Raw genomic sequence first — 14980 nt, forward strand, 5'->3', positions numbered from 1 at the left:
TCTCACCTGAAAACAGCAATCATTGCCAGCCAACCCGATAGGGCGGGCAGGACAGGATTGTTCTCGTGTGCCTGGAATGAGGAGTGGCAGGGTTAGGGAAGGCAAGGGAGAGGACAGAAAAAAAGTCACGACGGAAAGAGAACTGGGATGACCTGGCAAACGCTGAAATGTTAAGATGATCTCAGCTCCAGCAGCACCAAGAACACACGGTTCAGTTCCCACAAAGCTCAAAGAACATACCGATGTGTCAAGACTTGCTGAGCTATCACTGAAATGGACTGACCTCTGGTCCTGTGACCTTCTCTTCCTCCTCGCGTAGGGTTCCCTACTGAAGGACTGGGCCCAGCTGTTTGGCAAGGAGGAGAGACAGAAGCTCTGGCCCGCCTGGATAAGCATTTGGAACGGAAGGTATGGCCCCCACTTCTGGGACACAGAACTTCGGGTGCTAGCGCCCAGGTGGCAGGGGATGTGAGGGTCAGCTTCATGGCTTTTAGTGCCTCTTAGCTCAAAGTGCTTGAAAGTGAAAAACCTTCCTGATGGCAGTAACAGCAGTAATAGTAGCTACCATTTAGTGAGTGCTTACCACATGTTGGTCACTGGGTAAAGTACCTACTTGCACAATTTCCTGTTGTCTTTTCAATATCCCTACCAGGTAGGTGTTAAGCTCTCCATTTGACAGATTAGGAAATTAAGGTTTAGAGAGGATAAGTAACTTGCCTGAGGTCACACAGTTAGGAAATAGTAGACTTAGATCTTGTTCTGTGTGATTCCAGAACTTACCTTAGATTGCTTTTTTTCCATCTCTATGCAGGTTCCCCTTACTGAGAGGGTGTCTGGTCAATGAAGTCCATAAGATTAATTTCTTTGTGTTTATGTGTCCCCTCCTCAACTTTTGCTGGGTCCCCTCCAAGGCATTGATTTCCATTTGTTTGGACACAGAGAACAAATAGCCCACCTCCCAGTGAAGTGGGGATTGGCAAGGGGAAGGAAAGAGGCGGAGGCCCCAAAGGCACTCCTTAACAATGTCACATGGCTTCCATGACCCTGGGGCTAGAGGAGCAGAGAAGGTTCTTGTGACTGAGTCAGTTGCTGGTTTTCTGCCCGATGTTGCTGGTTTGTAGACCAGTTCACAACCTTTTGTATTCTCAGATAAGTAAGCATTTGGCCCAGCAGCCAGGTGATAACTATGGAACAAGGAAAAATAGGCAGACCTACATAGGAAAAATGCTTCCCAGCCCTGGAGGTGCCTCACCAGCAGTGAAAATGTGCCTCAGATCCCACCTCCCTTAGACCCATAGGCCTATCTGGGTGTTACCTTCAGCCAGCCCCACCAACTGAAAAGGATGAGACTGATGTCCAAGGGCTTTGGGGAGGACCAGCTGTCCTTGTCCACATCAGGAGCTTTACCCAGAGATTCTTGGGATCAGTTTGGGGACACAGGCCAGGCCAAGGGGGCAGAGTGGTGGAGGTGACAAACAGGATGGCAGGAGTAGAATAAGACTGACAAGTATAAAGAGCTAACTTACAGCCTTGTGGATTATCATCACTTTAAAAGCACTTTGTGAAGGGCTGCCCCTTCGATCACCAAGTCAGGGGGTCCTTTTCCACATATCCCTGGGTCTGGTCTGTCATAGGGCCTTGTGTCAGGATCCTTCAGACTCCCTGGTGGCCAATGGGAACGTTGTGTCCTACGACTGGGAGAGGAAAAGGGGCCTGTGAGCAGGAGTGTAACCTGCTCTGAGGAGGTTTATTTCAGTCTTCCATTTTCTAACACTGAAGTGAGCATCTGTCTACTCATGTCAAGATAGCTTAGCTGCTGGAAAGACTGCCCAGTGAGGCAAGTATGGAGTCTGTCTCCAGGAGAGTAGTTTATTGCAGATGACAGACATTGAAACAAGAAATTACAATGTACTGTGGGTCAGGAAAGGAGTGGTTCAAAGGGTTAGGAGAGCAAAGAGCAAGAGAGTTTTTTTTTTCATTAATCAGTTTGTATTTGCAAGCTGGCTTTTGAAAAAGGTGTTTTTGAGCTCATGTAACTAAGAGTCTAAGGTGTAGCCTTTAGGCACAGTTGGACTCACATGTCCAAATAATGCTACCGGGAATACATTCTCCATCTCTGAGCTCGGCTTTTGTCTCTGTTAGTTCATTCTCGGGTAGGCTTTCCTTAAACAGTGGCAAAGTGGTCACCAGCAGCTTATTTTCGATCTGCTTAGCACACCAGCGGAAGTGTGGTATGCCTCTTTCCAAAAGCTCCAGGAAAAGTCCCGAGGAGTGTTTTCATTGGCCTGGCTTGGGTCATGTGACAGTCCCTGACTCAGTCATCATGGCCAAGGAAGGGGTGCTCTCCCTGGTCAGACTTGCATCCTGAGCCTACTCCCAGAGTCAGAAGGTGAGCTTAGCTGCACTTCACCCACTTGGACTGAGATTAGGGAAGGCTGGATCACCACAAGAAAAGTAGGTGCTGTCACCAAAAAGGGGAGACAATCCATATGATCTTTACTACTGGGTTACCCAAAATAGTAGATGAGGGCAAGCATCTCTTTTTAAAAGTATCCCCATTTTTAAATGAAAACGGAATGATAGAATTAGAATACCAGCATTTTGTAGCCTTCAATGATGACGTGTTGTACGTTAATGACTGCTAACCCCATAAAGAGAGCTAGGCAGGCATTCTGTCCCCCCATAGTCTTGCCAAAGAAATCAAACCTGAGTCCAGTCCTGTCTCTGGTCCCAGCCACCAATTTGCAGGCAGTACACCATCAGTGTGCACTCAGCAAAATGCAGACTGTGAGAATCAGTACAAGTCAGATGGCCTGGATTCTTTCACAAAGCAAGGGGAAGAAAGAAATGACCGGAAATACATAGATTAAAAGAAACTTAAATAACACATCAAAGTCCTGTAAATGGCCAGGGCTAAACTATAGTGCCTAGGGATGCACATGTGGTTGAAAAAAAACCCACTTAAAAATGCAAGGAATAGGAGCACCTGGGTGGCTCAGTCGGTTAAGTGTCCAACTCTTGATTTCGGCTCAGGTCATGATCTTGGGGTCTTGAGATTGAGCCCCAAGTCAGGCTCCTTGCAGGGCATGGAGCCTGCTTAAAATTCTCCCTCTCCCTCTGCTCCTCCCCCCTCTAAAAAATGCAAGGAATAACTAAAAAGATAAAGCCCTCCCTCCCAAATATGCTTTGCAAAAATAGGAAAACATCAGCATTTTTAAATGCAAGGAAGTGATTATTATAAAAGTTCGGTGAGTGGTCACTTGTGGGGCCAGGAAGGGACTGTGACTAGGGTTTCTGGGGTGGCCAGCAAAGTTCCAGTTCTTGAACTTTGGTGATTGTTGCATAAGTGTTTGCCTTAGAATAATTCATTAAGCCACACACCTGTGTTACTTCCGTATCTGTACTTCACTTAAAATAAAAAGGCTTTCAGAGGGAGGTGCGTAAGGGCGTGAGCAGGCAAATATACTAATGTTTGTCAGAGACACTTAACCTAATACCTGAGGGGTTACCTGCAGAGGGGGTGACTGTTAGGTTGAGACTTGAAGGAAAAGTCAGAGTTAACCAAGGGAAAGTGAGTGAAAAGCAGGACAGCATTCCAGGCCAAGGGAGCCGCGTGTGCAAAGGCCCGCAAGAGTGTGGTGCTTACAAGAGAGTGGCAAGAGATGAAGCTTAAGAAAGACAGGCTCATCCAGACAGTGGGGTGCTTGTAAGCCATGTTTAAGATTGGGACTTTATCCTAACAGCAACAGGAATCCCAGTGCACGTTTGTTCCTGCAGGACGGTGTTCTTAAGCCATTGCTCTGCTCCCACTGTGGAGATGGAATTAGAGGGGGGATGAGAAGATGCAGGGAGGTCAGTTGGGAGGCTGTCACAGTTGTCTAGTCTACATCTTAGCCTGAACCAGGTTGGTAGCAAGAGGGGAAGAAAAGGACAGATTTGAGGAGTATTTGAACAGTAGAATTGACAGGACTTGGTGACAAGGAAGTCAAAGGTGATGGCCAGGCCTCTGGCTTGGGCACCCAGGTAGATGACTGTGCGCTTTCTGAGCTAGAAATGCCCATGGAAGGGTGGTCTGTAGAAAAGAGCTGTTACACTTTGAGGGGCCTGGATAGCAATCAGGTAGAGATCCTGGCAGGGAGTTGGATAGAGTGATCTGGGAGTCTAGCTAAGCAGTAGCTAAGCAGTCTGAGCTGGAGCCACCAACGTGTCGATCATCCTCACAGAGGTGGCATTGGGAGCCATGGGACTGGACGTGCTTCCCCAGGAACACAGTTGAGTAGGGGCCCAGCACAGGCCCTGAGATGCCAACATTGAAGGGATTGGGAGGGGAGGCAGCCAGCCACGTGGGAGGCAGCCAGGAGTGTGTGGAGTCCAGAGGCGAAGGGAACAGAGGGTGTGGAGACTAGAGCAGGGTGAGGTATGCTGAGAGGTCCGAAAATATGGTAGGCAAGCACCTGCAGGACTCAGTGGCGTGGAGATCACAGGCACTCTGTGGGAGCCAGCTTGGAGGGAGCAGTGAAGGCAGAAGCCATGCTGGGGTGGGCCAAGAAGTGCAGGTGGCTATGGGACATGGGCTGTGGAGAGAAGAAAGTGGACAGGATAGAGGTCCACAGGCTTCCTAGAGGTTCTTTTTTTTTTTTCTTTGCAAAGAAATGAGATGATTTTCCCAATGTTCTTGGAGTGGAAACTGGAGAGGGAGAGATGGAAGGTGCAGTGGAAGGAAGAGGGGAGAGCTCCAGAGCCAGGGGAGACCTTGGCCTTGGGCAGAGTCACCAGAGAGGCGGTGGGGAGGAGATGGGGAGGTGTGGACCCAGGTGAGTTCATAGATTTGGTGGCTAAGAGTTGAGGAGTTTTTCAGCTGAAGGCTTGCATTTCCTTACAGTAAGGAAGGGAAGTCATCTGCTGAGGGGTGGTGGGGAAGTGTGGAGGAGGAGGTCTGCAGAGGGTGTCAAGTTTGTGAAAGAGGCATCACGAAGAGGAAAAGAGGGTGCGAGGAGTTGAGGTAGAAACACTTACCAGCTATAGGTGGAATCTGGAGTTAGAAGCAAAGTCCGCCCAGCCCTGTCTCTTAGCACCTCTGTAACCCGAGAAGAGCCACATAATCCTTTGAGCTTTGTGGTTCGTTTTCAAAAGGAGGTACCGATAAGTGCTGGCCCAGAGGATTGTCTCCCCACGGGAGAGGCCACGGTGAGCGCGAGGTAAAGCACTGCCTTGGGGTCGTTCTCGGCAACGTCCAGGCCTTTCCTTTCTTCACCTTCTCTTCCCGCTGCAGGCCTGGGTTGCCAACTATGAGAGACCCCGAATGAATGCCAACTCCCTGCTGGCCAGCCCCACGGGCCTCAGCCCCTACCTGCGCTTCGGCTGCCTCTCGAGCCGTCTCTTCTACTACCGCCTGTGGGACCTGTATAAAAAGGTGAGGGCGCGGTGAGGGCAACACGCCCTGCCCCCGGTTGCAGGCCAGACACCCTGCAAAGAGGCCTTCCCCGCTGGCCCTGGTGGTGGGGACCGGGTTGTGGGTTCTGGGGGTGCTTATGTTTGTGTACAGTCCAGAGAAGGTAGGGAGGAGTCACATCCAAGAGGTGGCAGAACCCAGCGCCACCCAAACTGCTGATCTAAATAAACTCCAGGTTATCAAGTAGAGCAGGACAGGCCAAAAAGCTGACCTCAGGGTGTGACCCTCCAGGTGGCAGATCTGCCGGGCAAGCACTCGGGCTGGGAGGCAGGGAGGGCAAGGCTGGAACCAGTCCCAAGCGGAAGAGCACAGCAGCCCTCTGTGGGGCTGGCGCAGAGCATTTAACGGGGGAGCCCAGGAGCAGTAACCTGCCTACCAGTAACGGGGAAGTGACCCGGGCTGAATGCAGGGCTGTCGTGTATGGACCATAGGCAAATAACCCTGTGGTAGTGCACCTGCCCCCAGAAGGAAAGAGGGCGACACATCCAACTATCCGCATTCAGCAGGTCATCCTTATGTCTGTGTCATTTCACGCTGTTTCCCTGTCCTTGCCTGTAGCAGGATTTTGTGGCATGGGGTGGCTTTACCAGTTTGGAATCTTGTGATTTCAGGAAAGTCATTATTTGCTTGGAGGCCTGGTCTGATCTTTTAATTCCCTCAAGGCCCCAGATCCAGGCTGTTGTAATCACTTATTTAACCAGAATCTAAACTGAGCATTTTTTATGCATGCTGTTGGGTAAACTCCCTTTGACTCTAGAAAGTAGAGCCAAGCAGGCACCCTTGAGGATGAGGATCATGGGCCAGGCCTACGGAGTTTGGTTCCCGGTGCACACAGCCAGGGAGTGCTGTGGGTTTCAGTCTGCGGGCACGCTGGGCCACTGCTAGGGCATAGTCCCCTCCATGTGTCCAGGGGGTTTGGAGCCACCACATTCGTAGCAGCTCCAGACTGCTCTGTGGGAGAGATCTGAGTGACATGGCGCCGAGAGCTGGGCCAGTGTTACATCTGTGTGCTGCCCCCACCCCCAGGTGAAGCGGAACAGCACGCCCCCCCTCTCCCTGTTTGGGCAACTCCTATGGCGAGAGTTCTTCTACACGGCAGCCACCAACAACCCCAGGTTTGACCGAATGGAAGGGAACCCCATCTGCATCCAGATCCCCTGGGACCGCAACCCCGAGGCCCTGGCCAAGTGGGCCGAGGGCAAGACAGGCTTCCCTTGGATCGACGCCATCATGACCCAGCTGAGGCAGGAGGGCTGGATCCACCATCTGGCCCGGCATGCCGTGGCCTGTTTCCTCACCCGCGGGGACCTCTGGGTCAGCTGGGAGAGCGGGGTCCGGGTGAGTGCGCTCTCAGGGGAAGCTAGCCCGTACCCTCTCATCAGGCCCAGCAAGGGCAGCCTTCTTCTGGCCTGAGGTGGGATCCCTGGATCCAGGGGATCCCCTCCAAATCCTTCTTGGCTTGCCCTCAGCAGAAGGGCTTCGGCTCTCTCTTCTCCATGGGGCATGTGGTAACTTGGGGAGCACCTGGCAGTAGGTCCCCATCGAGGCTGACTATCTCACCCTGTCCCCATGTAGGTATTTGATGAGCTGCTCCTGGATGCGGATTTCAGCGTGAATGCAGGCAGCTGGATGTGGCTGTCCTGCAGTGCTTTCTTCCAGCAGTTCTTTCACTGCTACTGCCCTGTGGGCTTCGGCCGCCGCACAGACCCCAGCGGAGACTACATCAGGTGAGGCTGCGGTCCGGGCTCTCTGGCTCCTGGCTGCTGGGGCCGGCTCCTAAGATAAGATACCCGTGGCCCTTTGAAGGAGAGTCGCCGTGTGCTGACCGTTGTCCAACGTGTGTGTTTCAGGCGATACCTGCCCATATTGAAAGGATTCCCCTCTCGATACATCTATGAGCCCTGGAATGCCCCCGAGTCCATTCAGAAGGCAGCCAAGTGCATCATTGGTGTGGACTACCCCCGGCCCATTGTCAACCATGCTGAGACCAGCCGGCTCAACATTGAGCGAATGAAGCAGATTTACCAGCAGCTCTCCCGCTACCGGGGACTCTGTAAGGAGCCACTACTCCCATCCCCCACCCCCCAGCTCACTGAAGGGAAGGACGTACCTGCGGGCTCTATGGGGATTTCCAGATATTTGCAAAGGGAGACCAGGTGCTCTCTTCTCAGCTGTTAAGTTGACCTGACTTCCCAGGGCACAGGGCACTGCAGGCTGGGCTGGATCAGGCCTCTCTTAGTTGTGGCCAGTGGGGAGAGGTGGAACGTCAGAGTCATGGCCCAGCACCCCCTGTCCCCCGCCACCCCGTCTTGTCTTCAACTGCCCTGTGGCCCTCTGCAGTCTTGTGAGATGGCATTCTGATTGCTCCCCTGCCTCTCTTCCAGGTCTGCTGGCGTCCGTCCCTTCCTGTGTGGAAGACCTCAGCAACCCGGTGGCAGAGCCCAGCTCGGGCCAGACTGGGAGCATGAGCAGTGCAGGTGAGTAGCAGCTGGCCTCCTGTGGCCTATGTCCGTGCAGAGGACACCACAGACCTACTGCCACTTGAGTCATTGAGGGCTGAGGACAAAGGCCGGAATGAGTCTGTGCCCCATATATAGAGCTTATATTCCGCTTGGGAGAGACAAATAGTAAAGGAACCGTGCAAGATCATTTCAGATAAAAAGTGCTTTTGGGGAAAATAAAATTGAATGACCTGATATGAGAGGGGCCGGGGAAGGGGGATGGTACTGTAGATTGGAGTAGTGAGGGAACACCAGTCTAAGCAGGGACCCGAGTCACAAGCAGAACCCGGCTTTCCGAGAACTGGGAGAAGAGCATTCCAGGCAAAGGGAATAGCAAGAAAAGACAAGAGACAGAATGAGCTTAGCTAATGCAAGGAACAGAGAAAGGGAGCCAGTGTGGCTGTCATGTCTCGAGGGAGGAGCTAGAATGAGACGAGGACGAGCTGTGGCCGGAGCAGCACCCCAGGCTCCACACCCATGAGGAGGAGTAGGATTCTGTCGTCAGGGCCCTGAGAAGGCACTGCCGGGTCGTGAGCAGCGTGGAGGTGGGATCTGATCTAGGTTGTCAAAAGCTCACTCTGCCTGCTGTGTGGAGGGGACAGTGTGGGCAGGGGCGAGGACAGGGAGGCTAGAAAGGAGGCAGCCGTGGTCATCCAGGCAGGAGGTGGCAGCACAGGCCGGTGGTGGGGCTGAATTCTTAACCTCCCCCACTCCTCGGCTCTGGGATAAATATCAGTAGGATGAGAGCAGCAAGAACTCCAGGGCTTTTTCTAGTTTGCCCGGCCAGGCTGCCTCCACAGACGAGGGTGCTGCTTCCGGAGGCCGGTCCGGCATCGTGGAGGGAATGCCTGACCTCTGGAGCGAGGGCAGCACACACGCCAGCTCTGTCTCTGGCCTGGAGCCTGGGGGGCTTGGGGCCCAAAAGCTGGCCATACTGCCAGCAGGCCGGGTCGTGCTCTCCTTAGACATTTCTGGGCAAGGTCACTGCGGAAAGGAAGGCTGAGGGGCAGGCCTGAGGAGGAACATGTTGGCATAGCTTCGAGGCAGGCTCCCTGCCCCTTAAAGAGCTGCCACTGCCCAGTTTCAGGTCGTCTTGGCTTGCTGCACAGTCTGTGTGACACTTGGACCTGCCTCCCTGCAGGCCCGAGAGCACTACCCAGTGGCCCAGCGTCCCCCAAGCGCAAGTTGGAAGCAGCCGAGGAGCCCCCGGGTGAAGAACTCAGCAAACGGGCCAGGGTGGCAGAGGTGCCCGCCCCAGAGCTGCCGAGCAGGGATGTCTGAGAGTGAGTGACAGCAGCTTAGATTCACCTTTGGGAAGGAAGGTGGGAGAGGTGGGGGTGGGTTCGGAGCTGAAGGTTAAAACCCAGCAAACTAGATTAAAACCGGGTGGGGATTGCATGATTTTTTTTAGGATTTCAACTTTAAATTTCTACCATTCTGACTTGTATACCTTTTAAATTTTAAAAGGAAATTTAAAAGTAAAGGCTTTTTCTTTCTTTACCAACTAAGGAAAAAAATGTTTTTTGGCTCTTTCTACTTATCAAAGTGGGTCAAATCCAACAAAAAGAAAGCAGAGCCCCGGAGGTGAAGCTGTGGGAGAAACCGCCCCGGGGCAGGGTCTGAGGAGGCTCCAGGACCGGCTGCTACCGCGGACAGGCTCTGTCCCATAGGCAGGCCAGCGGAGGGCAGCACTCACCTTCGGAAGAAAGGCAGAGGGCTGTGTGTGGCGGTAGGCCCAGCCCCAGCTGAGGACCGATAGAGTCTGGCTGCCCCTCATCTGTGCCTCTTAAAGCCACTCCTCCATTCTCACCTTCCTCGTGGCCATGGCTCTGCACTTCCCTGTCAGCACTCAGCTTGCTTGGAAGCCCCCTGAATGTCAATGTCATTAAAAAAAACAAAAACTGGCTCCTTCCACAGAGGAGGAAGGGACTTTCATGCCTTTCTTGGGGAAATTTAAATTACTCTTCTCTGTGAGTCATCTCAGGTGTTCTTTATGTACCATATCTGCGTCATTAGACTGGAGAGTGATTTTTTTCTCTGTGGAGCCAATTGATTCTTCCCCCCCCCCGCCGACCCTTCCATTTCAGGGCCAGGTGGGCCCATCTGGTTTGAGTGTCGAAGCTTGAGTGCTGGGTAAGACAGCGAGTGTTTGATGCTTGTGCCCTTTACCCTACTAGGCTCTTTGTCATAGACATTGCTGATAGATTTGTACTGGTTTGTTCTAGAAGCACCGGCAGCCTTAGATACTACTTAGATACTACTAGATAGTATCTGAACTACTACTCTCTTTGTTATCTCTTAGCTCTGTAATACTAAGCAAAGTTCATTCTGTCTTACAAATCTGGAGCTTGCCAGGCTGGTACTCTGACTTTCAGGTGAGAAGATCAAAGAATAGAGAGGTTAAATGTCTGGGTCAAAGTTGCTCAGTAAGCTAATGGCATCCAATTCAGAATGAAATTGTTGCCAGCAGGTGTGTAAGGAAGAACGTAAGCATATAAGATGTGTTATGATGCCCATCCACAAGCATTTAACAGTCTGCTTAGAAAAAGAAGACAAATAACTTATAATTCCTAGACTGATGATCTAGACTGCACACGCTTACCTTAAGCCGGCTGTTGAGGTGATCAGGGAATGCGACACAGACGTTTACACTTGGGGCTGAAAGGTGAGTTGGATTTAGGCCACAAGGAGGGCATTTCAGATAAGAAAAATAGCTTCAGGATCACATGATCTTATACAAATTACTTAACTGCTATGAGACTTCGCTCCTCACCTCTAAATTCAGTTGTTGCAAAGGTTAAATTTATTAAATATATCTGTCACGTAGGAGTGCGTGGGGCTGTTAGGAGTGACTGCTGTGGCTCAAGCAAATAGGGATTTATTTTTCTTCCCTAACCAGAGGCCCTGAGGTGGGCATTGCTTGGTGGTTCAGCAATGTCAGAGCCAGTTTTTCTGCGATTCTCTTGCTTCATGGTCTAAAGGTGGCTGCCATAGCCTCAGCCATCAATTCCTCATTCAAAGCAAGAAAGAAGAGGAATAGCAGAGACAGCTGCACTTATTCATCAATAAACACACCAAGTTTTTGAGCACAGTTTGCTAGACACTGTTCTCATTGGGCTATTGGGACATGCTGAACAAGACTGACAAAGGGCTTCCCTTTTGGGTACATCTTGGTGGAGGAAACAGACAATAAACAAGTAGAGTCAAGAGGCTCTAAGTGGGATGAAGAAAAATTAAAGTTGGTAAGGAGATAGAGAGTAAAGGTTGGGGCACAGTGGAGGTTTGCAATTTTTATTAAGATTGTCAAGGGATGCCTCTCTTCCTTTTTACCAAGAAAATAAAAGCTTTCCCAGAATACCCCTCCCCCAGCTTTTCACATTGGTCTCATGAGCCCAGACTAAGTCACAAAGCCGCCCCCAACATGGGAAGTGGGGATCCAGATTGTCAGGATTGGCTTAGACCATTGGTTTTCCAACTTGAGTAAGCAGTAGAATCCCCTAGAGGATTTGTTAAACCACAGATTGCTGGGCCCCACCTCCAGAATTTCTGATTCAGTAGGTCTGGGGTGGGGCCTGAGAATTTGCATTTCTAACAAGTTCCCAGCAGCTGATGATGCTGCTGTTCTGGGCCTGTACTTTGAGAATCACTGACTTAGAGTAATCATGATTCATTGTCTGTGTCAGGCCCATGAGCCACTGAACAAAATCTAGGTTTTGGTACCAAGGAAGTGTGGATACTGGTAACAGTGTCTAGGTAATATGCAAGGCAATTAGCCCAATGCCTGGCTCATAAGTTCATAAGTATCCAGTATTATTATTTCAGGTATTGTTATTATTATTTTAGAAGAATGTAAAGGTACTATTGGGTTGGATCATGAAGGGTCTTAAATGTCAGGCAGGTGAATCCTTGGTGTACTCTGGACACTAAGGAACATTTTGGAACAGGAGTGAAATGATCAAACTGGAATTTTGGAAGCATTGGGCTGGGTCCTGCAGAGGAAACGGCGGCAGTGGGGGGGCCAGCTGAGAGGCGATAGCCATGGCCTCAAGTGAAAACATTACAAGGGTATGGAGGTCAGCCTGTCTCTGGCCTTGCTCTCCAGGAAATAATTCTTCGGCCTATTGGGATCTTAAGGACTGATTCTCAAGGCTTACTGTGCCCTTCATCATGGCTAATTGCTCAGAAGTGAGGGCCAGGAGGCCAGAGGACAAGACAGACTGGAGAGGAAGTCATGTGTTCTTTGGAAACCCCGAGCGAAGAGAGTATACTTGTGTTTCAGGGTCCGCTGCCGGTAGTGCCTGGCCCTCAGGGCGTTCAGCATCCCCATCAGTAAAACAGTGAGAATAGCATCTCGTCACCTGCCCTGCATTGAGCATACACGGCAGGGGAAGAAAATGCAAAACCATATGCACGCAAAGCCTTTGAACAAATAAATGCACCACGGAGATGAAATCACGTTCCCATCTTGCCCACGCTTCTCAGGGCATGTTGGATTGTATTTTTGTTACATTTGTCAGAGGCAGCACTCTGGGCTAAGCGGACCACGCAGCTGTGATCACATGGCCTAAGCTGACACCGTGTTATACTGAGAAGCAGGCTTGCCCCTTCTCCCCTCGTCTCTCAGTCAGTTTTAGTTGTGTGCCTTGGAGCAGGGTACTTAGCCTTTCTGAGACGCTGTATCTGTAAAGTGTGACTAATCAATCTTTACCAGCCTGAAGGCTCCATCCTGAACCTTTTGAGGCCCTGTTTAGCTCTGAGCTCTATCGTTTCGTGGTTCTGTTATTTCTAGTGCCTCAGACCTGTGGCAGTTCACAGGGCAGACAATATTTACAGTGTAAAACACGCCCTGATATCAGTAGGTTTCATGCTTACCTAAAACCCACACCGATGTCTGTTCTGCATCTGGTTTTATTGTACAGTGTTCACTAAACAGAAAAATAAGCCAGTCCCCAAATAGCTATCATTTCAGAGGCTTCCCCATAATACCCAAAGCTGCTGACTGCCCGGGATTCCATTAGCCTCCAATTGTGTACAGATTTTTCTTATTGGTCCAAACATTTTACCATGGGGAACCAGCTCACATGATCCATTTGCCCGTCAGCTGGTACACTGCGATCTGTTGAGAGAAGCCCCACTGAATGCAAAAGGCTCCTGGCCAAGGATCGCCCCTCCCCTCCCCTGCCCACAGTTCACAGAGCTGGGTTAGCCCTGGAGCTTCACTGCGGAAAGCCTGACCTCTGGGATCACCTCGTCATTTTGGCACTTCTTCAGTTGTGTATCCCTCCTTATGTGAACCAGCATGTGTGAAAGGCAGTGGGCAGTCTGAAACCCAACACAGTGGAGGTGGACACAGTGTGGTGTCCGGGCTTCCCGCTCAGACCAGCCAGCGCACTGCCGTCCTGCCGCTTATGGCCTGGGAGCCTTTGCCCGCCGAGCTGCCTCCCCTCTCCACTTCTCACCCTGGAAATGAGAAGTTGGGACGCATGGTGGTGTCCCTCTGCACTGGCCCCCACCCTGTCCCCGGCAGCTGTTGGCTGACTGATGCCCCCTGCCTGTTGCTGTAGGATTTGTATGGTGCAGGAAGGGAAAGTGTGTCATTGACATGAGGAAAGAGACGGAGCTGAGAGCCCAGCTTTGTACCCCATCCTGGCCCATCAGGGCCCAGCTGCACCTCTTTTCTTCCCCGTTCCTAACTTGGGAGTGTAGCAAGCCTTCTGCCCCTTTCAAGCTCCTGGGCCCTGAGACTTGGTTACAGGCTCCAAACGAAGTTTCCGCCAACCTCGAGCTGTTGCGTATCCTCTGCTGACGCAAGCTCCTGCGTGCACTTCATCCGCACACCTGTCCTAGACTAGGATCAGGGGCACGGTGGCCTCACACACTGGGCTTTCTTGTTAGCATCTGGTACACAGGTCCCCGGGGGGTAATCTTAACACTGGGTGCACTGAGGGAGGCAGTATTAACTCACTTTGTGTTCCAGCAGCTGCTTCTGGGGCTCTTGTGTTTAATGACAGGTTGAAAGAGTTGGACAATTGAGAGAGTGATTTTTCAGCGCATGTTTCATGAGTTGATTTTCCCCTTGGTGCTTCCCCCAAGCTGTTCTTCCCTTTCTTTTAGTGCTGCTGTCATCACTTTTCCTGCAGGGCCTCATTTCATTTCCCCAGCCCCTTTTTTTCTGCAGACTTATGCTCTGGCTTGAGAACAAGAGCACGGGAACCGTCTAGTTACCTGCTGACCAAGCAGCTTGAGGAACTAGTTGACTAGGGCCTTTGACCAACTTTGTGGACAAGAACAAGCTGGTTCTTGCAGACCTTGGTGTTCTGTGTTTGTGGTTTTGAACCGGTCATAGAGGGACTTGGGTCACAGGGGCTTATCCGTGGCCACACACTATCAGCTCCCTTCCCGAGCCTGCCCGTAACACAATTATGCCCAAGTCAGCATGGGTCTGAAGTGTTAGCCTTATAGCCACCTGACTGCTTCCTTTCTCAGTTTAGGCATTTGTTGTTTTCCTTTGGAAAATGCTGAATTGTGATGCGGAATACTTGAGGAGCTGACAAATGCATTGCTCGGATTTTAGATGTGGAGGCAACCGGGTATATCTTAGGCTCTCGTAGTAGACTGGAATTCCCACTCGTTACCAGTGTATGCCAGATAGCAAAGGGAAATGCTGCACATGAAAGAACATAGCCTCTTGATTATCATACTTTAAAGTACATGAGATTCATGATAAGCCTAATTCAAATTCAGTGAATGCCGTCAACAGATTGTATGATGGGTCATTTTCACTGTGGGGTGTAAAAGAATCACCAAGAAAGTTGACAGGCAAAGCATATTAGAAAATAATCTTATAAATTTGATTAAAGATGCTCACAAAGTCACCTGATTAAAAAATAGTGTTTTCTATACATTCAGTGACCTGGGAAGTCTTAGGCCATCCCCCAAGAAAATATAATAAAGATGAACAGCTAAAAAAGAAAAAGAGAGAGAGAGAGAAAGGATTTTGATGCTTTTTGGTAAAAAGACCGTCTAA

At 50.8% G+C, this 14980-nt stretch overlaps 1 protein-coding gene across 3 annotated transcripts in view; it reads left to right on the forward strand.

The window, feature by feature from the left end:
• CRY2 (cryptochrome circadian regulator 2) overlaps positions 1 to 14980 on the forward strand; it is a 34999-nt gene that overhangs the window by 14824 nt on the left and 5195 nt on the right. For 2 of the 3 annotated variants that reach the window (XM_032413987.1, XM_032413989.1), the window contains exons 5-11: positions 320 to 408; positions 5273 to 5413; positions 6479 to 6790; positions 7028 to 7179; positions 7303 to 7505; positions 7837 to 7929; positions 9095 to 9236. In XM_032413987.1, the coding sequence (XP_032269878.1) occupies positions 320 to 408; positions 5273 to 5413; positions 6479 to 6790; positions 7028 to 7179; positions 7303 to 7505; positions 7837 to 7929; positions 9095 to 9234 (1130 nt within the window). In that variant the 3' untranslated portion in view covers positions 9235 to 9236. Of the gene's footprint in view, positions 1 to 319; positions 409 to 5272; positions 5414 to 6478; positions 6791 to 7027; positions 7180 to 7302; positions 7506 to 7836; positions 7930 to 9094; positions 9237 to 9499; positions 9833 to 14980 lie in introns of those variants that run through there. The other variant, XM_032413988.1, reaches the window with a different exon arrangement.

The sequence above is a fragment of the Phoca vitulina genome, unplaced genomic scaffold (assembly GCF_004348235.1).
Source record: "Phoca vitulina isolate PV1807 unplaced genomic scaffold, GSC_HSeal_1.0 scaffold16, whole genome shotgun sequence".
Lineage (NCBI taxonomy): Eukaryota > Metazoa > Chordata > Mammalia > Carnivora > Phocidae > Phoca > Phoca vitulina.